This window comes from Thermobia domestica, chromosome 7 (assembly GCF_964235325.1).
Source record: "Thermobia domestica chromosome 7, izTheDome1.hap1.1, whole genome shotgun sequence".
Lineage (NCBI taxonomy): Eukaryota > Metazoa > Arthropoda > Insecta > Zygentoma > Lepismatidae > Thermobia > Thermobia domestica.
Window position 1 is genome coordinate 281,956,204 of NC_137460.1, and position 27,487 is coordinate 281,983,690.

The 27,487-nt window shown below is 34.5% G+C and overlaps 1 protein-coding gene across 1 annotated transcript in view; it reads right to left on the reverse strand.

Moving 5' to 3' along the window:
• Positions 1-24,179, reverse strand: part of LOC145690972 (uncharacterized) — a 40,649-nt gene extending 16,470 nt beyond the window's left edge. The window contains exons 1-2 of the mRNA XM_081766445.1: positions 23,393-24,179; positions 10,049-10,899 (exon numbers count right to left, since the gene is read on the reverse strand). Of these exons, the coding sequence (XP_081622571.1) occupies positions 10,049-10,413 (365 nt within the window). The 5' untranslated portion in view covers positions 10,414-10,899; positions 23,393-24,179. The remainder of the gene's footprint in view (positions 1-10,048; positions 10,900-23,392) is intronic.
• Positions 24,180-27,487: the final 3,308 nt, after the last annotated feature.

Here is a 27,487-nt window from a genome sequence, read left to right on the forward strand (position 1 = left end):
CGACCATGTTTCGCAGCCATACAGAACAACAGGCAATATTATCGTTTTGTATATTTTAAGTTTCAAATTCCTCGACAGAATTCGCGACGACAAGAGATTTTGAACCGAATAGCTTAGAGACGCACTAGATAGATTTGATAAATTACATTCACGTTGAATTCTAAGAGAGGAAAATTAATACAAACAAAATTAATATAATTATATGCATCATGCTGAGACAGAGAAAGCATGGCGGGAATGACTTTTTTTAGTTTTGTTATGTAAATTTTGACAGCGTAAATAAATCTTCGAAAATAATATTTACAAGCTCTCGCATGAACACGCATTCAAGTATCGGCTGGTACAGCGGGGGACACTTCTAAATGGTACAGCCATATGGAGATTTACGGCTAAGGTGTACAAGCTATATTTTACTCTCAAAACACATTATTTTGTTAATAATAATTTGTTTTCTGCTTTTCTTGTAGATATCTTAAATTTTAATGGCCAGTGCTTAGTGGAGGCTAGTGTTGGTGAAATATCATTACACTTCTATTTTTTTCTTTTAACTGCGTGGGTTATTCCTGTGGCCACAAAATCGTGATTTTTGTCGTTGTTAGAACCTTGTAAATATAATCGTAACGTTCATAATGATTTTCGCTGTTTTTCCAAAAGTTTACACATCCTTTCTCTCTCTCACTTGTGTGTTACATTTATCCCAGCTTTGCTACGGCAAATCACGATTTCTTCCGTACATACGTTGTGTTATAAACCGAAGCTGGATAGAACGATAGACAAAACATAGATACCGTATAAAATTGAAAAGTGAGCAAATGATCAAATTAACCTTACATATTAACAAACTAAAATTATCTTCTGGTGCAAATCATAAAACCTGGTTAAACTGTGCAGAAAATGTGATAATACTGAATGTAATTTACACAAATTAAAAGAACATCAAAAAGTTACAAATGAAAAAGTAGCTTTTACTGTATATATTTTCGGCCGTGTTACCTTTTTTTATTTCCACTTTTATCTTATTTTATTTTCTTTTAATACTGTACTGTGTGGCACAATTGATAAATTAAGATTTCAGTTAATCACAATAATCTTCGACCGGTCAACTCCTTCAGAGGCGTTGCAGTTAATAGAATCTCAGGCGTTCCACGTCGTATTATCCCAAGGGTCCGCTGGAGTCCTCTGCAGATAGTAATAAGCGATCGTTCAAGCAGGCACAATTACTCCTTCTTTTCAATGATATGGAGCCAGAATTTGTCACAAAACTGAGATTACAAACGAATGTTAGGGTGCTAACACATATGTACTAGTCACTTCACTGCTGATTTCTGCACAATATTTGAAAAAATTATTTTACACGGAGGCGTATGAAAATATCGTACAGCCACTGATGATAAACAAACAAAAAATTGGATCTCACATATGCAAACGGCGATTTAGATTGCGAAGCTCAATCCGTACAATTGGAGCACTCATAAGAGTATAACATGAGTTTACTTTAGAACAATGCACTCCACTGTTTAATCCTAACAATCGTTTCTAATCTCAGTTTTGTGTAACAAACCCGAAAATAAAATAACAAGATATTTCGAAAATACCGAAAATAATAAAAGATAAAAGGGGAAATAAAACAAGCTAAAACGGCAGTAAATATATACAGTAAAAGCTACTTTATCATTTGTAACCTTTTGATGTTCTTTAATTTGTATGAATTATATTTGGTATTATCATATTTTCTGTAAAGTTTAAACAGGTTTTGTGATTTGCACATCATAATTTTAGTTTGTTAATACCTGAGCTTAATTTGATCATTTGTTCACTTTTCCATTTTTACGGTATCTATGTTTTGTCTGCCGTTCTCCCCAGCTTCGGTTTATGACACAATGTAGGTACGAAAGAAATCGTGATTTGCCGTAGCAAAGTTGGGATAAAAGCAATAAACAAGTGACAGAAAGAGAGAAGGATGTGTAAACTTTTGGGAAAAAAACGAAAATCTATATGAACTTTCCGAATATATTTACAAAATTCTAACAACGACAGGAAACAGGATTTCATGGCCACTGGAATAATCCACGCAGTTAAAAGAAAGAAATAGAAGTGTAAAGATATTTCACCATCACTAACCTCCACTAACCACTGGCCAATAAAATTTAAGATATCTACAAGAAATGCAGAAAACATATTATTATTAACAAAATAATGTGTTTTGAGAGCAAAATATAGCTTGTACCAGCCGATAATTGAACGCGGTTTATTTCAAAAAATAACACGACCTGGTTCCGACGTATTCTTGTGAGAGGTTGCGAATATTATTTTCGAAGTTTTATTTACGCTGCCCGAACATTACATAACAAAGCTAAGAAATGTCATTCCCGCATGCATTATTGGTGAGTACACCTCCTTCAAGAGGTACAACTGGCTTCGTAGATTTATGAAATCAACGTTCTAATTATACTTAAAGAGCTAGTGTGAATATAGTAAATTAGGGAAACCAAACCTTAAATCGTCGATTCCATCCTGTTCACCCCAACCATAGATAGGTGGGCAACATGGAAATTTTGAAAATCTTCTCTACCGTGGGAGATCAGTTTTAAAACTTGATAACGTTTCTTCTTCGTAAGTGTCTATATATTGTATCCTTGGTATTCTTCTTCCTGGTATTTCTATTGCATTTCCCGCTATCAGCATGGTGATCACAACGGAGTGCCGAATAAGATGGCAAAGCACAGTGTTTCTTCTTTTTCCTATTATTTTCATGATCTGTTGTCCTTCATTAGCAACCCTTAGTGCTTGTTCATTTCTTTTTCTTTCGGTCCATGATATACGCAACATTGTGCGCCAAGACCACATTCAAAGTGCTTCTAGCTTAGATATTTTAGCTTTTCTCAATGGAAATCCTCGATTGATCCTACATATATTTAGACTTAACAGTAACTTCTGAAGATAGTGGATTAAATTTGCCTGACCTTGATCTAGAAATGCATCTTTTTTTTGAGGCCAGATGTTAACCCATAAACATTTATAAACCGTAAATAAACTAAAAGTTGAAATGGAACCGGGGGCAATATGTGGCAGTGTGGAGTTTTATGGCTGATTTGAGCATACGCCTTAGATCGTGCACCCAATTCGACAGCGTGTAAGACTCGTTCTAATTAATCTTCGTTCGAATGGCAGCCTGGAACTACAGTTTGTTTTTCAGGGAGTTAAGCATGGTAAGCTATGTTCGCTATTGAAACTAAAAGCGGTATATTCCTTAAAGGAAAGAGAAAAACCAAAAACAAAAAGATGGGAAATGCAGACTTGCTATTCTTAAAAGTTGAAAGTTCGTTGTCCTGTCCATGCTTTCTGTCTTAGCATGATGCATATTGTAATATTCATTTTGCTTGCATTAATTTTCATACCTTAGAATTCAAAGTGAATGTAGTTTATCAAATCTATCTAGTGCGTCTCTAAGTGATGGCGAAATATTCACTCTTTCTTGCTCCAATTGGAGAAATATACTGGCATGTCATATTTCGGGGCATACGTGTTGCCATGTTCGGTGTCCAGCTATCAGACATAAACTGAAAGAATTAAACTGGAGGAAGGAGCTACTATTTCTTAGAACGCCAGTCCCCTTAAATGTTAGTGGTTAGCTGACATGGAAAAGTGATAAAAAATTGGATTAAAGAGAAATAAGTGAACATTTAAGAAATATTTGAAACAATTCCTGTTATGCAGCAAAAAGCAATCATCAACAGAAAATGCATATCATAGTAAAAATTAACCAAGAGATGACAAATGGAAAAAAATATACCGGCTATTAAAATTAAAAAAAGGGAAAAGGGAATTAAACAAAGAGACGATGAAAATGTTTACAGGTCAGGGTTCCTGTAATTCTTATACTAGAAGATTAAATACCTAATGTGATTTAACATGTTACTGCATGGTAGACCAAAAGTCGGAACAAATCACCGTCGGACTAACTTAGCGGTCAACGGTTTGCGCTTCCTACAAGCAACGGCTTTTGGGTCAAATATAGTCAAATGCCATATGATCGTTTTTCTGAAGTTTGAATCCACAGAGATCAAATAATCAATCTATTTGACTACCATATCTTTGAGTTGTATTATATTCAACTTTTCAATTTGGATTACAGGGCAAAATTTGTACATGTTTAAATATTTGGTCAACTAGCTATATTTTGTACATTTCAAGTTGGTAGCAGTGTTATCCTTGATGTGTAGGCCTGAATCAGAAATAATCGATTTAACTTTTTTATACAAACGAAAAAGTTATAAAATTTAATAAAATGGAATTGTGGCAATTTTGATGACTCACTACGGTACCTGTGTTTCGAGCAGGTGTTTCCAAACCTAGTAACTTATTATGAAATAGTTATCATTTCGCTGCATTTTACTTATTTACAATTTTGAGCGTTCAAACGGTCTGCGAGGATAGTTTGTAATAATACTGCATATACAACTGTTGATAAGCCTGTTTAATAAAAAATACGCATATGAAATAACGTCCCAATGTTACAGTCACCGGGCCTTATTAACGATTTTATGTCTACGCACCTCACAGCTTCTCATTATGACCCTGGTAGAAACGAGAACAATATTGTTATTAGAAAAAGCTAATGGAGATACATGGGATAACATCAAATGGTAAGAAAGAAAATTAATTTAAGAACTTAGCTCAATATATGGTAAAGAATATCGGGAGAAGATAAAAACAAGGAAAGCAGAAAAATCATACATTCCTTCAGCACAAATTATAAATCTTTATAAACGAAGACGAAAACTTGTTATAAACAAAATTATCTTCTCTCGAAATAACATGGAACAGGTGAACATCACTTCCGTTTTGATAATGTTCGTTATAATACATGTTTGTAATTCCAGATGTTTGGCAATAGACAAAATGGAAAAGAGATATTCGGAAAAATGTAAAGAAAGCCAAGAACAAACTTTAAGATGATATCCTTGTTGATTGCCAGCTGTTTCTTCTTGTTTTAATTCCATTTTACTTGCGCTTTATCTTATCGATTTTAGGACAATACTGATTGGAATTAATCGCGAAGGATTTATCCAAATAGTAACATTATATTTAACTGAAGACAAAGAAGAGAGAGTAGTTTTTTGATTCACTCCCAGCTCTTTTAGGATCTCCATTTTTGTAAAATGTATTCTATTAGAGTAATTTTTAAAGTCAGAAAATATCTTAACCCTTAACAGGGAACGTTATTTTTGTTCGCTTACAGGAAATGCGTGTCTCTCGGACACGGACATGTATAAAGTAATATCTTTTTTAAAAAACGTATGTGTAATGTAGAATAATGAAACTTTATATTTTGTACTTCGAGCAAAATATGATAAACAAGAATTACATATATTAATTCGGTTTTATTGGAATATAAATTCGGAAAATATTTCAATATCTAAATAAAAATACAATATAAATTTAAAAACTGCCAAATTTTAAATTAGTATAATTCTACATATTACTACCCCGCAAATATGTTATTTGTCCACATGTAGCTGCCCTGTTCAAATGTTCTATTTGTCGAAGAGCTTGGAAACGTTTAACGAACATGGTAGCTTTAAATAGAGGTCGTCCCAAAGTGTCTTGAAAATGGTGAATACATGTCTTCGTTGCCTGATTTACAAATATAACACAATATTAGGAGAGCAATAAGGGCTTTATTTTCAGATAGGTCAGTAGATCTGTAGTTTGACTTTGCTCTAATTTACTTCAAATTTGTTTCGATTTTCTTCCAACTTCATATTGAAATCTCCTGAATTATATCATCATTACATAAGTTAGACAGGATTTTTTTCCCAGATTTCTTACATGGGTGACTATACCAGGAATCCCTCTGACTATGTTTTGATGAAGAACCCTTCGGTTTCTTAGAGGTTCATTTCAATTCCAAACAAACCTGTTTTTACCTCTGTATCTAAGGCCTTCGTTATCACATGAAACTTCACTAGGGCTGCTCACATTGACAGTTCTGTTACTACTTGAGCTCACACCTGGCACTGTATCAGAATTGGTATCGTCCTCACTTTTAGTAGGTAATTCTTGATTTGAGGAAAAAATTAGGCGTCTCAGTCAGAATCTACTGAAGACAATAATATAAATTACTTCTGTACTTTCAACATTTTTGGAATTTTTACCGTGAAATAAGGATCTGCTGTACTTACAGTTTCATTCTTAAATTTCTTTCTCGAGGTACTAGGTCTATATTTTGCAAATACATAAAATCTCACACAAACAAAATAGTATGTTTCAAGAGCTCAGTAGCTTCTATTTCATGGTAAATAAAAGTAAACCACAAAAATTTTTGAAAGCAAAACTCTCTTCAGGAAATGTGTGTCCAATAATCACGCGAAAATATAAACAATAATGGAAATGTGTGCCTCTTTCTAAAATCATCGATAAATGTTCACTCAGACATTACGCCAACAATGGACTACTGCGACAGTCATACAACTAAATAATAAGAAGGTACTGAGAGAACCGATACATTGAGTGAATCAGTGTTGCCAATGTAATACAAAGAAAAACCATAGGTGTCTGACATACACATATTTCCTCTTAAGGGTTAAAAAGCAGAAGGAAACGAAGGAGAAAAAGATTGAGTTTAAAATTCAGGGACGATGCAAATTTTAAAATGCATTTTCGTAAACTACTGAGTTATAACTAACCAGAAAAAAAAACAAAGGAAATAGACACTTACAAGGATGAAAAAGCATTACGCAAGTGCCCGAGATAAAGCTGTAAGTAGTCAACAAAAAACGGAGAATGCAAGCTAAAATCTCAAAAGAAAACAATAATACAAATTAAAGAAATCCAGGTTTGTTAATGGAAATTCTTGTAAAGGGTGATGCACAAGCTTAGAAACGACACCCAAGCCTGTATCCTATGAGCTTTGAGCCATCAGCAAGTGCAAATCAAACAAACGTCAATTTCATTTGAAACATAAAATCTAACTAATTTTTAAGGCTTCACTCGTGAACTTCCTGATTTTATATGGAATAGCTCAGCGTTTACAACTTTAAGAGAAAAAATATAGACCTGTCCAAAAAGGCAGTATGAACTATGGGAAAAGCTATCAATTCACACAAGTACTGACAAAATGATAGAAAACTCATATCTTGGTGGAATTTAGTCTAAAATGGTGTGAAAAAATCTTAAAAATAGAGAAAAATGCAAATTAAAGAAAAGAAAAATACGTGGAAACACAAAATATATCAGAAAACTAATACACAAGTAAACTATAAACCATTAGCTCCATAACCTTTTCGTCTGTCTTGGTTAGTTTTACTCTCACGTTCCTGCACTTTCGATTGGATCATAGAATATATTCCCCCGTGTAAGAAATATAATAAAGTGGAAAATAATTTTTCTTAAAGCAATTTAAATCTTTGTCTCATAAAAACTTGGACTCAACCATCATCGTGCTTTACTAATGCAAAACCTACATTCAAGAATGAAATGCAGTTTATACTATGTAGTTTTCTGTCATACTAAGAAATTTTGTTCGAAAGGCGGGATGTACTTAATAATATCGTATTTATGATATTCTTAATCTGGACTCTAAAAGGGCTAATTTACAAATAAATAAATAACGCTCCGCTGGCATTTTATGAGTACATCTCATTAACCCACAATAAAATTTGATTTAACATCGTTCTGAAATGAATTTAAATAATAATGATGATCTATACAGAAGTACTACATTTATTTATAGAAGAACGAAAAGTCGTTTATAAAATACCCTTTTCAACAGTACAACGAGAACATTACCTGATAAAATATTGCTGCCCCATAACAAAAATTGAAACTAACGTCACTTAGAATTCGATTTGTAGTCATAATGACAACCGCCCTTTAAAGGGAACCCAAAAAGAAGAAACCGACGTCGGGCACATTTTAAAACATAATAAGATTCTCTAGTGTCAAAAGAGATACTTTGCATAGTTATTTTGTATTGATAAATCTATTCTTAATCTTCTATTCCAAAACTGTTCTTAAATAAAAAAACCACAAAATCCTGCGGGACTTGTATCTATGGCCATTCTCACTTCTATCTAAAATCTAAAAGCAGAGTAACAAAATTTATTTAACTCACCTAATAAGAAAGACGTGATCTCAAATTACTTTCACTGCAGTTAGAAGCAAAATAACTGGCAATAACTGTTAAAGTTTAAAAGATGTTAAAAATAGAATGGTTGGGAAATTTTTCATGGTTTGTATCTGAGATATTCTTACTTTCCTTTATATGTTCAAATAAGATCTCAATTTATTTCACTGGGCTAAAAGAAATGAAACGTTCTCAAATTATACCATCCGCAGAGTAGGAGCCGTTCTGATCACGAAGTTTGAAACAACTTTAAAGCTACGATCAAAATGTCTTTCATTGTTTGTCAGTACAAACATTAATACTTCCTTCTTCATTAAAAAAAAAAAAAAAACTCGCGAGCTACTTGCCACTTCTACTAGGAATATCTAGATGTCAAATACATACTTTTACGATAGGCTCAGAGCAGCGCAAAAAAAAAAAAAAAAAAAAAAAATCGAATTGGAAAGCGCTTGAAATAGAACGAATTCAAACTTTCTTTGTATTCGCCAAATAGGGATGTTCTTATAAATTTCTAAATTGTAAAAAACACAAATCCAAATTTGTTAAACTTAACTACTAAAAATGAAAAGAACTAAGTTATTTATTCAGTAAAGTTGGTTGTAGAATAGTTACCACGATCGTCGCCATGAAACCAAAATTCAATTACCCGCTCACCGCATTCCACACATACAAGCAGACAGAATATGTGGCGTCACAGTAACATAGTACCATATGACTGTACAGACACCCAGTGAGAAAACTAGGAACTACCACCAATCTGTTTACAGTTCAGGGTTTTATTAACAGATGAGTGAATCTCTTTTCGTATTTTGTGGGAAGTAATGCCCAATGTGCAAAGTAACCCCGTGTTACGGTAGCTAGTTACCACTGTAAGCGAAATGAAATATCAACATTCAATGTGGCAAATCATGACACAAAACTAGAAAAACCTTTGGGAAGGAAGGAATTCATTAAACTAAGGAATTACGTCCCTAATATATTGCGTTAGTTTGGAATACAAATATACAAGCAAAGAAAGCATTTCAAGATGTTACCTATAAAATACTTAGGAACGTACAAGAACACATTCAACACGTAAGTTTATCCTAAATACAGAATTTTGCGCTATCCTCGTTTACCAACATTCTGCGTAATGCTCTAATCTGCATAGCAATCTTATTTCTACCGGCCATCTAGCACATGCTGGTTAGCGTTGTCTGTACAATAATACACACATCATGTACGTTCACTAAGCCCCCACAGTGATTATACATTGAGAAATTTAGGTTCATACTCTAGAAATGATTCCTGGGAATGTAAAAAGTCGACTTCCTTGAAAGAAATGAGTGCAGCTATGAAATGGTTTGATGTATGGACCTCTACAATTAACGAACATTCATTGATGGTTAAAATATTCTTTCTCTTGTATTTTACTAATGTCTTTCGAAGCCCTCCGAAAAAATGAGGCTAGACACATTTGAGCTAAATTCTAAGTAAAAACACAAACGTCCATAGTTCTTGTTCCAATATAATATATTCCACGTTTAAATTTGCAAAATGTTAGGATATATACCATTCTCACGATTTGTTATTTTACATAAGTCTCTATATAAATAAAACAATATTGTCGAGCACCCATATTTTAAATATGTGCAACAATTATTGAGAAGTGTGTGATCAATAATAAAGAAATAATTAGTTTATCAAGATCTAAACTACATAAGATTTGTATTAGTCGTATCGATCTTATTTTTATTTGGTATACAGCTTATCTACCTGTGTCTTCCAATTTCCTAATTGTAGGTTACTAACTTACGTTCGAGATATCTCCCATATCTAAATATTTCTCGTGAAGTATTGCTTTTAGCCAACAAACTTTCCGAACGCATGTAACCTTATTATCAATCTGAGCCAATTAGTATATGAAAATTTGAACATTACCTTTCTGGGCGAAGTGAATTTAAACTTTTTGTTGTTAATTGTTGGAAGTCATTAGAGTACGACGCGCAAGTCTCCTGAACTACTATTTTTCTAGGCGTTCCTATATTCCTTTCAAATTCAGGATCATCTTCTACTGCTAATTCTGATTTCACCCTATCAACGTTTAGTTTCACATCCAAAGAACACATAGCTGTATCCTTGTCCATTGTTTCCTCTCCTTCCGTTGTGGATAATATTAACTCTTTCTTGTCAGTCATCAGTTCGTATGTCCACCCTTTCCCTTCGAGTGGATCTTCCTGAGGTAAGTCAAAAGCAGTTTCTTCTTTGCACATCAATTCCAACTTAACAGACGCCTCACCAGCCATTTTGAAATGAAATATAATAAGAATATAACACTGTTCTTATACTTCCCTTATATTTTATGTTGCCAGTCTTAATGAAATGATTTACAAGAACGTTCACAAAAGCAACTTTATATTTAAAATCATCTTCTTCTGCAGATCCTTATTTCCTTAGCCACGATCGCTCTCTAGGCAATTGTTTGTTTGTTTGTAGCAGCCGGAGGAAAATGAAAAAAAAAAAACAGATGTATACTTCTTTAGTTCATATTTCGTTCAAGTGAGATCTTTTGTCGCTAGTGTAGCTCACTCTGACATACCGCTATTCTCGTGTTTGAGAAGGTATCCATCCATCTTTATCGTTTTAGCGGGAATAGCAAATCTTGTATTTCTGTATGCCATTGCGGTTTGATTGACTGTCGATCTCCCGTTGCGTATACCGGTACTAATTTTATTTAATACACGTGCTATTATTGCTTTAAATGCTACTTTTGATTGTGATTTGTGCCGCGACTTAAGGTTATTCATTACGTCCAAATAGTTTGTGTCTAAAACGGTAGATGGCGCCACCGTCACCAATGTTAACATATGCAACTAATAAAATTAAAACAATCAAAAATAGAATGAACAATTCAAAAATTAAGCAAAAACGGATATAATCTGGTTAATGGACGTTACAAAATCTAGGGAATGGTACGTGTCGATTTCACTTATTGTTATTAGTTTCATTGTTAGAGGCCACCATTGTTAAGTAAACAATCAACTTTATCTGCCGTACTTTCTACCAGAAACTGACCAAACTTTAGACACCCGTTTAAGATTGAAATATCTAGGGAATGGTATGTGTCGATTTCACATATTGTTGTTAGTTTCATTGTTGAAGACCACCGTTGTTAAACAATCAGCTTTATGTGCCACACTTTCTAAAACAAACTGACCAAATTTGGCACACCCATTCGATTAGCACAGAGACATCTAGCGAATGGTACCTGTCAATTTCACATATTGTAGTTAGTTTCATTGTTAGAGGAAATCATTGTTAAACAAACAATTGCGGGATTTTTCCATTGTTAAATAAACAATCAACTTTATCTGCCATACTTTCAACCACAAACTAACCAAACTTGGCATACTCATTTACAATTGAGACATCTATGGAACCGTACGTGTCTATTTCACTTATTGTTGTTAGTTTCATTGTTAGAGGACATCATTGTTAAATAAAGAATCCACTTTCTCTGCCATACTTTCTAACAGAAACTGACAAAACCTTGCACACTCATTTAAGATTGAAATATCTAGGGAAGATATGTGTCGATTTCTCATATTGTTGTTAGTTTCATTGTTCAAGACCATCATTGTTAAATACACAAGCGTTGGATTTCTACATTGTTAAATAAACGATCATCTTCATCTGCCATACTTTCTAATACAAACTGACCAAACTTGGCGCACCCATCGGATTACCACAGAGATACATACTGAATGGTACCAATCAATTTCTCATATTGTTGTTAGCTTCATTCTTCGAGACCACCATTGTTAAACAATCGTTGAATTTTTCCATTATTAAATAAACAATCAAGTTTTTCTGCCACACTTTCTACCACAAACTAACCAAAATTTGCAGAATCATTTTAGATTATGATATCTATGGAATGGTATGGGTCGATTTCACAGATTGTTGTTTGTTTCATTGTTAGAGGCTACCATTGTTAAACAATCAACATTAATGGCCATACGTTCTACCAGAAACAGACCAAACTTTGCACACCCATTTAAAGTTGAAATATCTATTGAATGCTGTGACGATTTCACATATTGTTCTTAGTTTCATTGTTGTAAGACACCATTGTTAAATACATAATCGTTGGATTTCTTCATTATTAAACAAACAATCAACTTTATCTGCCATATTTTCTACCACAAACTGACCAAACTTGCACAATCATTTACGATTGAGATGTCGATGGAACGGTACGTGCCGATTTCACTTATTGTTGTTACTTTCATTCTTAGAGGCCACCATTTAAAAAAAACAATTAACTTTGTTTGCCACGTTCTACCAGAAACTGACAAACTTTGCACACGCATTTAAAATTGAAATATTTAGGGAATGGTACGTGTCGATTTCACATATTGCTCTTTCATTGTTAGATGCCACCATTGTTAAATAAACAATCAAGCTTTTCTGCCACACTTTCTACCACAAACTAACCAAACTTGCACAATCATTTACGATTGAGATATCTGTGGAATGGTATGGGTCGATTTCACATATTGTTGTTACTTTCATTGTTAGAGGACACCATTTTAAGTAAAGAAACAACTTTTTCTGTCGTCCTTTCTACCACAAACTGACCAAACTTTATACATCCATTTAATATCTATATATCTAAAGAATGGTACGTGTCGATTCCACATATTTTTGTTAGTTTCATTACTGAAGGCCTACATTGTTAAGTAAACAGTCAACTTTATCTAACACACTTTCTAACACAAACTGATCAAACTTGGCACACCCATCGGATTACCACAGAGATATCTACTGAATGGTACCAATTGATTTTACATGTTGTTAGTTTCACTGTTCGAGGCCACCATTTTAAACCAATCGTTGGATTTCTCCATTATTAAATAAACTATCAACTTTATCTGCCATACTCTATACTACAAACTAACCAAACGTGGCATACTTATTTACGATTGAGATATCTATGGAATGGTATGTGTCGATTTCATTTATTGTTGTTAGTTTTATTGTTAGAGACAGCCATTTTTCAATAAACAATCAACTATATCTGCCATACTTTCTACCAGAAACTGACCAAATTTTTCATACCCCTTGAAAGTTGAAATATCTACGGAATGCTATGTGTCGATTTCACATGTTGTTGTTAGTTTCATTATTGATGGCCACCATTGTTAAATACAGAATCGTTGGATTTCTCCAGTGTTAAGTATACAGTCAACTTTTGTCTGCCATATTTTCTACCACAAACAAACCAAACGTGGCACACTCATTTACGATTGAGATATCAATGGAATGGTTCGTGCCGATTTCACATGTTGTTAGTTTCATTGTTAGAGGCCACCGTTGTTAAGTAAACAATCAACTTTATCTTTCGTACTTTCTACGAGAAAATGAAGAATCTTTGCACACCCATTTAAGATTGCAGTATCTAGGGAATGGTACGTGTGGATTCAACATTTTGTTGTTAGTTTCATTGTTGAAGGCCACTATTCTTAAATAAACAATCAAATTTATCTGCCATACTATCTAAAACAAACTGACCAAATTTGGCACACCTATCGGATTTGCACAGAGATATCTACTTAATGGTACTAGTCGATTTCACATATTGTTTTTAGTTTCATTGTTCGAGGCCATCAATATTAAATAAACAATCGCTGGATTTCTCCATGGTTAAATAAACAATCAACTTTATCTGCCATACTTTCAACCACAAACTAACCAAACTTGGCACACTCATTTACGATTGAGATATCTATGGAATGGTACGTGTTGATTTCACTTATTGTTGTTACTTTCATTGTTAGAGGCCAGGTTTTTTAAATGAACAATCAACTATATGTGCCATACTTTCTACCAGAAATTGGCCAAACCTTGCACACACATTTAAGATTGAAATATCTAGGGAAAAATATGTGTCGATTTCTCATATTGTTGTTAGTTTCATTGTTGAAGACCACCATTGTTAAATACACAATCCTTGGATTTCTACATTGTGAAATAAACGATCAACTTTATCTGCCATACTTTCTACCACAGACTAACCAAATTTTGCACACCCATTTAAGATTGAAATATGTAGGAAATAGTACGTGTTGATTTCACATATTGTTCTTAGTTTCATTGTTGAAGGCCACCATTGTTAAATAAAGAATCAACTTTATTTGCTATATTTTGTACCAGAAACTGACCAACCTTGGCACACCAATCGGATTGCCACTGAGATATCTAGGGAATGCTACTTGTCGATTTCATATATTATTGTTAATTTTATCGTTTAAGGCCACCATTGTTCAATAAATAATTGTTGGATTTCTCCATTGTTAAATAAAAAATCAACTTTATTTGCCATACTTTTTACCACAGATTAACCAAACTTAGCACACTCCTTTACGGTTTAGATATCTATGAAATGGTACTTGTCGATTTCACTTGTTGTTGTTAGTTGCATTGTTAGAGGCCACCATTGTTAAATAAACAATAAACTTTATCTGTCATTCTTTCTACCAGAAACTGACCAAACTTTGCGTACCTATGTAAGATTGAAATATCTATCCTATGGTTCATGTCGATTTCACATATTGTTTTAGTTACGTTGTTGGAGACTGCCATTGTTAAATAAACGATTCACTTTATTTTCCATACTTTTTACCAGAAGCTGACCAAACTTGACATATTTACGATTCAGATATCTAGAGAATGGTAGATGTCGATTTCTCATATTGTTGTTAGTTTCATTGTTGAAGGCCTCCATTTTTAAATAAACAGTAAACTATTTTCCATACTTGCTACCAGAAACTAAGCAAACTTTGCTTACCTATTTACGATTGAAATATCTATGGAATGATACATGTCGATTATCAAGGGCTAACAAGCCCTAGCCAAATTGTGTGTAATACATCAGTATGCGTTGGGATCTAACGATAATTATTCGTGATCAAACGAGCTGAACAAATTCCGATTGAATTTGTTTTCATAGTGGCTGTGTTGGAGGGCTAACAGGTCATCGGTAAATGTTATTGTTCGGGAAATGGAATAGTAAAAAAAAAAAAAAAAATTCAGAACTTGGTTGCGCCTGTTTTGTAACCAGTGTGAACTAGTTGTGTGCCTCCAGATTTTTTTTTGTCTCAGGTGGAGCGGGATGGCCCCCTACAGCGTTCTTAGAATTACACTCTAAAAGCCCATAGTGTTCCTAGAATTGCACTCTAAAAGCCCCTCCCATACAACTGACCTGTGCTTCCCAGCAGACACCTCACATTTGAACTCTGTTGAGATTCTATGTAAGTTTGTCGGCTGTACGTACAAATTCAGAGAATAAACATGTATTAGGGAATGAGAAGTTCTCGAAATAAATTTGCAAGCTGAATATTTTTTCGCGACATAAGTGAAGAGTAATTATATACCCTTGAAGAGTGCCCTGGAGAGTAAGAAAGCTCTAAGCAAAATAATCATTGAACAAATAGCAATGTAATCACAGTAATGTGTATATATGGCATGTTGTATTTCTACAAGATTGTCAGAGCACTAATTATCTCATTTTTTGATGTGAGCGATCTCGCTATCGAATTTCCAGAACATTTTAAAAAAGTTGTATTTAGGTCTATTCCATTTTAAACAAACGAAATACGTTGCGTAAAATAACTTTCCATGTTAAAATATTTGATGGGTAGAGTAGTTTGTGCGGGATTTGATTGTTATTGCATGTATCTATTGCATGCTGAATGGGTAGCTGGGAAAGCAGCCAGGATATTCATTCTGACGGTTGCAAGCCCGTGAAAATACAGAGCAACAGTTACTCCAAGGGAGTAGATAATAGATAAAAATTCTTAAAACTACCGTGGGGAAGAGAACCGAAATTTTGGGCCGGAACTAGGGAAGTTCCCCAGGAACGCAGAATCACCTGTATACAGCTCTCATTGTTGAGACACTAAAATTTTTCAATTACTCGTATACGGAAGATAAACATTACGAAACTATTTTTATTTATTTTTTCCTCGGGGGTAGTCTATCTCAGAAAATTACGATTAGCATAATTCTATGTTTCAGGAGCGCGCTTCGAACCCCCCCCCCAGAAGCGGTTTTTTGGGCGGGCGAACTATACCTTGTCCGCAGGTCCACACATTAATTAAACTATATGTAACACACATGTGCGTGTGTGTGTGTGTGTGTGTATGTATATATATATATATATATATATATATATATATATGTGTGTGTGTGTGTGTATGTATGCTAAATGTAAAATATTTTTGAACCAATGTTTCCAATCCAAATAATAGAGCCCCACGGCTCCAACTCGCCAAGGACTCCATAAGAACAAATTCCGCCTGTGTCACCTTCTACACATCAGTTGCTATGCCCATAGTTGAGATCGTTGTACCTTGAGCCACTTTTCAAAATAATTGAAATGACGTCGTTCCTAACATCATATATGCAAGTGTTTCGAGGTCAATTAAATCTCCAATCTTTTTTGAATCTATTTACCTTAGAAGTAATCTCAAATCACACCTTACAAAATTTTCATAGCAAAATATAAATTACTCTGCATAATGGATCATGGTACAATATGCTCATATACCTTGGGACAGCCGTCCTGTACCTTGGGCCGTACTAAAAAGAAGGTTAAATGAAGAGAAAATAATGCATTTAACACAATAAGTTATTTATTATATATTTCAAACAAAGTTTTCTTAGAACATAATTTACCTTAGTTTGATGTACAAAAGTCACAAACATTCTTTATAACCTTGCTGTTGAGAAACGACGTAGACACAAATCAAGTCACAAATATAAGTTTTCCACTCATAACCTGTATTTAACAAACTTATATTTAACACATTTATTTATTATATTTTTCAAACGAAGTTTTTTCTTTGAACATTAAACAAAACAAAGTTTACCTTAGTTTGATGTACAAAAGTCACAAACATAAGTTTTCCACTCATGACCAGCTACCCCAGCACATAAATAGTGAGTCCACCTTCCACACTTAATGCACCTACACCACTTTTCTCCACTACAATCATCCTCTTTCGAACTGCAACAATATAGGCATTCTTCCTCTGCACTATCTTCATCATCTGTAGGCACAAGGGAAAATGTAGATTCATCTTCACTCTCAGATGATGTTGTTTTTGATGATGATGATTGTGTCTCTATTGCTTGTCTTCTCTTCATAATTCCTTCCGCGCTATGGTGTGTCTTATGACCAGAGCCCTTCTTGCTAAGTTTGACAGACTTCGTTTTGAAAACATCCCCTAAATTTCTGGCCACTTTGATAGTTTTGATTTTTTTTTTTCATATTTTGCTCTTTTCTTCACACGTTTCTTCTCTTTTTGTTCCTTTATAGCATGATTCTCGGGCGTGTCGGTCGCTATCATAGTTTTTCTTGTCTTCCTTGTAACATTAGCTCTTCTTTCTGGAGCCTTTGAAACGGCTGGATTTCTTCTGGAGTGACAGTTTTCCTAAGTTCTTTTCTCTTGTTGGCCACAGGTGTGCCCAATTCATATTGTAGTCTTGTGCATTTGATGCCCCAGCAGTTGATTCATTCAAATGTTTCGAACTGAAAGCTTTGTGCAGAATTTTCTCATTCTCATTCTCCAGACCAACTGTATCCTCTTCTGATGGCTGCGTTTCTGTAACTTGATCTGTGACGTATGAACACATGAAATCGTCGTCACTGAAAACACCCGTGTCTAGTGGATATATCCCTGACTTACGAAAACCGGATAATATGTTTTCCTTTTATTGTTATACATCCACTCCTCAACAGCCTGATTATAAAATGTCTTCAGTGATCCATAAACAGTAATATCTAAAGGTTGTAACTTATGAGAAGTGTGTGGTGCGAATGTTATCATCACTACACCAGCAGCTGAAGCCTTATCTAGACATTCTGGAGAAAGATGAGTTTCATGGTTGTGTAAAATTAACAAAATCCTGTTTTCCTTTGAACAGTTGACTTAGGTAAGAAAATGATCAAAAAACTTCAAAAAGGTTCTTCATTGGACCATCCTGATACACTGTTGGCTCCAATACTTCCTGGGGGACTGCCAAATAACATTCTGCCCTTGAAGTGTACCCGGGGGAAAATTAACATTGGTGGAATTGAATTTCAAACTGCGTTGACGGCCATGATCATAGTGACCAGGTTACCTCTTTCTCCTGATGTTGCACAACCGACCTGCTTGATACCTTTAGGGGCAACTATTTTGGACTGTCCCTGGACAATGCTGAGCCCAGTTCCATTCAAGTTCCAGATCTTCTCGGGAGGAATGGGACCAAATCTATTGTGAACGTCTTTGATGTTGGTAAAAAAGCATTGAATATTATGGCGATTAAAGCTGGTAGCCCGACTTAGGCTAGTTGCTTCGGGTTTCCTTATCGAAAGTTTTATGGAATGTCTTTTAAGAAACGCACGCATCCATTCTTCTCCTGCTATTTGATTTTCTTCCCATGTTGCTGGATACTTCTTCTCATTCGCTTTAGCAAATTTATATGCAAGTACTCTAACACGTTTCTTAGTTAGCCCGTATTGCATTTTCGCAATAGTTTGAATATAATTTAAAAGACTTTCTTCTTCGGCTTCTGTGAAAACTTTCTTCACTGCATAATTCACTTTATATTTGAATTTTTTCTCTTTACTGTTTTTAAATTTATGAAAATGTCGGATAAGAGTAGAACGGCTTACATTAAACACCTTCGATGCTTCTCTATAGGATATCTTCTTATTTGGATCATTGGAATGAATAGCATCAAGCGCATTTCGTAAGGCAGTTGGATCCACAGGTTCTCTCTTCTTTCCAGATTTGCTACGGGGCATCTTTGTGGCAACAAGTCTTCCTGAAATTAAAAAAAGAAAGTATCTTGTAACCTCTTGTACCATGAACCACGATCAATTTGGTCCATGGTACACGACGTAGCTTTGGCCCAAGGTACATGAGCATCTACATTTCAACAAAGATGGCTACCTAAACGCTACAATACAGCTAAGACTCAGAACTTCACCAATATTTTACTTACCAATGGATGAGGCATCCGATGACAATATTGAAATTAATCCTAGTCTATTTATTCACATTCAGCACTCATTTAACTTAACACTGAAAATTTTATTTTGACCATAGAAAATTGTTTTTTTCTCCTCACATAAACAACACTTTCTGAAACACTTCCAGAGTCGTACTGGTGGACAATTGCACATCGAAGAAGACTGTACTTCGGTGTTAGATCACCAGAAAGCAGCACCTTCCGAGATATTGGAAATGGTTCAAGGTACACTATGCACTTGGTACAACGATCTCCCCTAGTATATTCTATGATAACAATTGACTGAATGTGCTTTTCAAGTTTCACTTTCTTGGAAAGAGAATGCGTAAGACTCTCTTAGTGTTCCAACGAGACGGGACTCGACTCTTTGAAGCGAGACACGATAAAATACGAAACGTTTTGTGAAATGTCTCGTCTCGTGTCTCGAAAAATACAAACACAGTTTCTGAATTTGCTTAAAAATTTATTAACTCGGAATAAATTATTTGCCTTCGAAATGTATACCATCTTTCATTATTTCAAATGATCGAAATGATTCAATGTTTCAAATCCTACAAAGAACAGGGAATACCTAAAGAATTTTTAAAAAATGATTCTTACAAACAGCTTTCACTTCCATTTTTCAATCGATTCAAGTTTAATTATTTTGTGATAGTGCTCCAGATTCAAATACAAATGTAAAGCGTTTATTGAGATCAGTGTTTCAGAAGATTTTATTCCGGGGGCTGGTGGAGATATCTAGGTATAAAAATCCTGTTATAGAAGTACAAGTAGAAGTGGCAATTTTATCAGTAATTAACTATTGTTTCATGGTCTTTCTCGTTCCGAACCAAGACAGAAACGTGTCAGCCTTTCTCGATACTGAGTTTTGAAAAGATGCTGATTTGACAACAAAATTTATCTTTTTTTTATTGTTTTATGATGTTATTCGAAGCTAAACCATTTTTCAAATGGGAAAATTACATAGGCCTCCTTATTTGTTGAAGTGGCGCCAGGGGTTCTGAAAAAAGGATATCAGAATAAATGGGGAAATCTTGCCTTTCGACTGTACTGACGGTATTGACAAATGTTCCTATCGAAGTAATTACTGGTTCAGTCGAATCTAAGCAGTCGTTGCTGGAAGATTGCAGTCATGTTGTGTATTGTGCTACCAAACAAAACTTGGTTAAAAGTTATAATTTTAACCACTTGGTATAACAGCTCTTTTTGTGGGCCTCAGCCTTTCTGGTGTTGTCACGAGACGAGACAAGACCATTCGATACGAGACGAGACGGGCACATCTTTTTTAGACGGGACGACACAGCCAGAAATCTCGTCTTGTCTCGTGGCAACACTAGACTCTCTAGATATATCAGTAAAAGGAATGACAACGTTCCTCACGGAGCACGTGTTAGCTCTCAGCCTCTTTCTTTCACTGATGTTCGTTTACATAGTAGACGAATATATAGAGAGTAACAAAAGGATGAGATATGCAGATTCTCCTGAAACCACATTAAAATTGTACCAGTATTTGGAGCTTGTTATAAATGGATTTATCGGGGAACTAAAATAATTCTTGGAATTGATCATACAGTATTGATATATATATATATATATATATATATATATATATATATATATATATATATATATATATATAACATGGAAACAAGTAAAGACAAAGAACTGAAATCGTGAATTTGTTTTCAAAATAAAGAAATCTCGAAGGAATATCTGTTTAGCCGACTTTAATTGTAAACGAATTTTGAATAAATTTGCATTCCCTGAATTCTTATACATAAAAAATAGAAATCTTTCTTTCAGCGTACGAATGAGAGGCTTTAGGAAATTAGGCCAAGATAATTAAAATGATACTGTCCTTTACAAAATTTAAGGGGAAGACCATAATCGAAAAAGCATCAGTCAAACTATAAAGGTCAATGGGAGCTTTTGTCATTTCTTACGACCACTATATGCACCTTATTGCGAAAAATTTATTCGTATTATAAAACCGCTATCGTTCAATAAATGTCAAATTTAATAGATCTTAGAGATGAAATTGTCATTACCTCAGTCGCATAATATATTCTAGCTTTGGGACCCATGTCATTATATGACTTTCACGATAAGTGACAAGAAGAATATAAATCCCAAGTTCAAAACGTAAGGAAAGAAACCGGCTGTTCGCCCTTCAAATTATGAAAAATGTACCAAAATGGTTGAAATTATGATTTTGTATTTCTTTACGAGAAAGAAGAACAAAAATAAAAATTGGAGCAATTATGTATAAGTTATAAGTTACTTCTTCAAGTTACTAAACTAACTTCAAGTGCTTCAACCATTTTTGACACATATATCGAAAACATTTAGTGATATTAGAGGCAAGAATACGTGGTTGATAATGAGCTTTTTAATTATGTCACAATACTTTTGAACTTTACCTTACGAGAAATGGCATATTCCAAAAATAATTCAGTACCACCCTAACCTGAATTTTACCAAAAGATTAGCGAAAGTGATACGGTGTGCGTCGTCCAGGGTTTAATTCCCGGTGTGGCACTCAAACATTGCTGTGTTGACCAAACATCGAGAGAAAAGTTGGGAAACTAAAAGATAGCGGACTTCAATCTAGACAGCCGGCTACGTTGGGTGTAGTTGTGCTGACCACTAACATAAGCCCGCTGCAGACTCAGATCACAAGGGACTGTTGCGCCAGGAGTTATATATATATATATATATATATATATATATATATATATATATATATATATATATATATATATATATATATATATATATATTGGTGTTATTATTTTACCTTACCTCTCAGTAGCGGAAGTAAGGACGAATGGGCCTCCCCGCAAAAATGTTAAACGGACCCCCTCTATCCACATCCATGAGTCACGTAAAATTTGCAGAGAACAGTTTTGACTTTCTATGTTCTATCTAGTGAGTCACAACTTGCTCATATGCAAAAAAATGCACATTATTATTATTATTATTATTATTATTATTATTATTATTATTATTATTATTATTATTATTATTATGCTATAGTTTTCGTCTATTCTGCTGTACCAACCTCGAGAGTCTACGACATCCGACATTTTTAATGAGGTGTAGTCGCCCCACTTTTTGTTGTTTGTTTCGATGCTGGTTTCAGTCCTTTTCCCACCTTTGAAATACATAAGCACGGCAGATCGCGAAAACTCGACAAGTCGCGCTGTTTCCGAAATGAAGCTCCCAGCCATTTACTCACCCTGATATATCTTCGTCCTTCCCCATTCAAGGCACAAGCACCACACTGACTAATCGAGTGAGATTCTTGTCACGTTTGGCGCGCGGTTGTGTTATGCCTTGTAGCTCTTATCTCTGCACAATGATTACGTTCAAAAAGTAGCGAGTGGTCATAATGTTTTCGCTGGTCAGTATAAGTTTTGTTGGCATTTAACTTACTAAATAATCGCTCAGGTGTTACCGTCTTCACAGGTAAAAATGAGATATAGTTGGAACATCACATCATTTTTAACATCCTAACATTAGAAAGTTTAACTTCGAAACTGAAATGGTCCTCTTTCTGTTCTGGGCCTCTCAATGTTGCGGGCCCTTCAGACCATTTAGTTGCGTCACAGCATTCTCTCTACTCAGAAGGATAGGGACAAATAGAAAAATCAAAATTCATTCTGTCCATTTTTCAAGCATCATACACTTCAGGAAAAAAAATCATATAATACTGATATGTAAGAAAATATTGGTATTGTTTGTTTTCTGTATACAAAGAACCATTTAGGTTTTTTATCTCATATTCTGGTAATAATCAAAAAAAAGAGCTTCATGTGATAAACGGACGAAAGAAAATTTGTCAACGCGATGCGAATAACGTTGTCTGCAACCTAATTCACGTTTTTCGTACAAAAACTCTATTCCTACCTGCAAAAAGAAAAGATTTCTGTTACCCGTCAATGGTTGAGATTTTGCCCTGAGGCTGAACAACACGGCTTGTAAAAATAGACTCTGACTGACTGCAGGTGCACGAAGGAAAAAAAACTGTTGGATTCCTCTCCCCGCCCACTTCAATTGTGGATATCCTGGACACATTTAAACTGAGCGGTACGATCTTTCAGTTCTTCCCAGTAGAGGTGCCAGCAGTGATTGCTAAATGAAAAAGTGAGCATCTGGTGGCGAAAAGGCGAAGTGCTCGGACAAGGGGGTGGGCACAGTAACCTTAAGATAGTTAGTGCGAACAATTTAATATTTTAACACAATTTTTTCACTTGAGAACAATAACTGGTTGTGGCTTTTGTGTGTATGTGTAAGCGTCTCGTGGAATAAGACGTTGATTTTCGGTGCCATTTGATAACAGTCATTACCATCACTGACGCACCTACTGTAACTATTGGAGACAAACTAAGAGATCTCTTGCCCCAAACACTACACATTTCCCCCCACACAACCCAGGGCTGATTTTAAGCAGCACGTGCGCTGTCATTCTCTTCAATGTTGCCGTACTTAGCTGTATCCTAGTCCATTGTTTCCTCTCCTTCCGTTGTGGATAATATTAACTCTTTCTTGTCAGTCATCAGTTCGTATGTCCACCCTTTCCCTTCGAGTGGATCTTCCTGAGGTAAGTCAAAAGCAGTTTCTTCTTTGCACATCAATTCCAACTTAACAGACGCCTCACCAGCCATTGTGAAATGAAATATAATAAGAATATAACACTGTTCTTATACTTCCCTTATATTTTATGTTGCCAGTCTTAATGAAATGATTTACAAGAACGTTCACAAAAGCAACTTTATATTTAAAATCAGCTTCTTAAGCAGATCCTTATTTCCTTAGCCACGATCTCTCTCTAGGCAATTGTTTGTTTGTTTGTAGCAGCCGGAGGAAAATGAAAAAAACCCAGATGTATACTTCTTTAGTTCATATTTCGTTCAAGTGAGATCTTTTGTCGCTAGTGTAGCTCACTCTGACATACCGCTATTCTCGTGTTTCAGAAGTTATCCATCCATCTTTATCGTTTTAGCGGGAATAGCAAATCCTGTATTTCTGTATGCCTGACTGTCGGTTTGACTGACTGTCAATCTCCCGTTGCGTATACCGGTACTAATTTTATTTAATACACGTGCTATTATTGCTTTAAATGCTACTTTTGATTGTGATTTGTGCCGCGACTTAAGATAGTTAGTGCGAACAATTTAATATTTTAACACAATTTTTTCACTTGAGAACAATAACTGGTTGTGGCTTTTGTGTGTATGTGTAAGCGTCTCGTGGAATAAGACGTTGATTTTCGGTGCCATTTGATAACAGTCATTACCATCACTGACGCACCTACTGTAACTATTGAAGACAAACTAAGAGATCTCTTGCCCCAAACACTACACATTTCCCCCCACACAACCCAGGGCTGATTTTAAGCAGCACGTGCGCTGTCATTCTCTTCAATGTTGCCGTACTTCCGTAACCTTTTATAAACAACAAAATTCAGGATTAAAAAAAAAAAAACAATGAATGGTAGATAAAAGAAAGGGACAATAGAGGGAAGTAGCAACGTTGATTTTCAGGTAACGGGGTCATAAATCTCTAACAAATATCTCAAAGAACAGAAGGGAAAGGTTTGGAGGACTTTCCAGATTCCATGATAAAAGCATCTTTAACTGTGTCTGCTAGTATTCCAGGTCAGACAAACACTGCCCTTGTAAGGTGACCATAATTCCAGTATGATACGCCAGGTGGCAGCACCGAACCGAAAATGGGTGGGTATAAAACGAATAACCTTCTGTGATTTCTAGCAAGTACCTAGGTATATAGTACTACGCAAGCGCGCCCATTTCTCTGGATATTTGGAGGGGCACACACACGCAGAAGGTATATATATATATATATATATATATATATATATATATATATATATATATATATATATATGAGGATGTCACGACTAGTGATGGGTAAATTCCCGAAAAGATATTTTTCAGGAATATTCCCGGGAAGGTTCCCAAAATGGGAATTTATCCGGGAATTTATGTAAAATCAGAAAGAAAATTGCATTATATTACTATATTATGATTTCGAAGTTCAATTAATTATTATATCACAATATATTATTATTGTTGTCCTCAGAGAATTCTTTAAAATGTACATTCTGAACGGTCTATGTTACCTTATTACCACTTGATTATTTTTAGACAGTACACATAAATGTATATTTATTTACAATACGTTCTATCAATTAAATATGTGTGAAGAAAATATATAGTAACAGTTTAAATTTATATGTAAGTGGATTTACTCAACTTGATTCCATACACGACCCTTCATTCTATCTATTTCTTGAAATTCCATACGTTAATTCACATGTAAAAGAAGTCCAAGTAGCCTACCTCTTCAGAAAATCGAGTCAGAGAGAGCAGACAGACCGACGTCTATTACTAATGGTGGTTCAAGGTTTATTAAGAGCACTTAATCTCTAATTATACATAATTCTAAATTATTTTACAAAATGTTTAATTTTCTTCATTTGTAAATTAGTACTTTGCTAATTTTGGCAGTTCTTTAACATTGGGAGCCAGCTTATGCACCTACTTTTTTGCGATATTCTATTCCGATGCGGTTGTTTTATGGTTTCATACGTTAAATTACGTTACCAACATTAAAATCAGACAGCATTGTAGAGCGAGCGTTAGCGAATGAAGGCGGGTTAGAACCCCCCATGGCACGTTGTTTTTTTTTTATAAATACTAAACAATTACCTTACGTTTTACTGCAAATGGAAAAAGAACTTAAAAAATCATCCCTAATAGCACAAGTAGTCCACGGGACGTACCATACGACCCACAACGATCCTAAAAAATCCAGGATATAAATAGGTAATCCCAGGGAAGTCCCGCTTGGGACAGGCATGGGTATATATGGATGGGAATCCCACGGTTGTCCCGCAGGATGGCCACTAGCAACGGGAAATAGAAATTCACAAAATTATACGTATTTCTCTCATAATAAAAGAATATGTTTAAAATCTGCAGAAAAGAAAATATAAACCATAAAATTTCGCCTGGTCCTCAGTGCTGTGGTGCGCGTTCGGAACCGTCATTTGTTTGTCACAATTGCATTGTGGTTTGTGGTATTGGAAGGAATACGTGAGGTTCAGCGGTGACGCAGTGGTAGATGTTAGTGAAATATTTTGTGTTCCAACAGATTTTAGTCTGCAGTATAATTGATTTTGGTATGTGTAAGAAATGAAAATTTTAGTGATTTTTTTTAAAAAAAAAAGAGTTGTTGTTATTCTAGTTGTAAAAAAAATGATGAAATGGTGATCGTACAGCCGTAGTACTCAATGTTTAAAGTTCAACAGAGCAGGAATGATATGAACAATGGATTAATATGGGCAGATTTACAATAGGTCGGAATCTTTTAAAATATTTTTCACTTTTTATGTTTCAAATAATTATCTAAAACCTTCTTACTCTTATTTCACACTGTTATTTCATGCTAAAATTATGGCGTTCAGTTTAAGAATAAGCACGCAAACTGATTTACCATAAAACCTGCATCGTACCTGATGTACCAAACTGATAAGCAGCCATTAAGTGTCCAGCACCAGCCTCTGGGATTTTGTTAAGATATGTCCGACACAGCAAGGAATATTTCCTCAATCAAAAGAAAATATTTTCCTTGGTTTCCAAAAGGTTTTCCTTCTCTAAAGATTTCCATGCTGGTTTCCCCAATGTATTCCGAATATTTCCCGAAAATATTTTCCCAAAAACGTTTGTAAAACATTTTAGAAATTACCTGGAGTACATTTTGAGAATGTTTGCCGGAAAGTAAAACCAGGAAAATATTCACAAAATATATTAGAAATATTGTTTTGGATCTAATTTAATATGTTTTCACTGTTGAGAAGGGAAATATTTTCGAAATGATACTAAAAATGTTTTCCATATATGATACGGAAAACAATCAAACGAAATATATTCCACATATTTAAAAAATGTTTTCTAATACGTTATTTGTAATATTTTCTATTTTTACGAGAAAACGTATTAAATATATATTTTTAAAAACATTTAGAATATTTTAAAAATAAATTATTTCGTAATATAAGAAATATTTTTCAGAAATGCTTTAAAAAGGCTTACTTAATTTTTACAAAAGTATTTTGGTAATCTTCTCCTATAACTTAAACTAAATATTTTCGTATGATATTTTAGTATTATTTCCAGAATATTTTATGGAATTTTGAATATAAAACTTTAAAACAGGTAACAGAAAACATTAAAAATGAATAGAAAATGTTTTCCATTGTGTTTTGGAAGA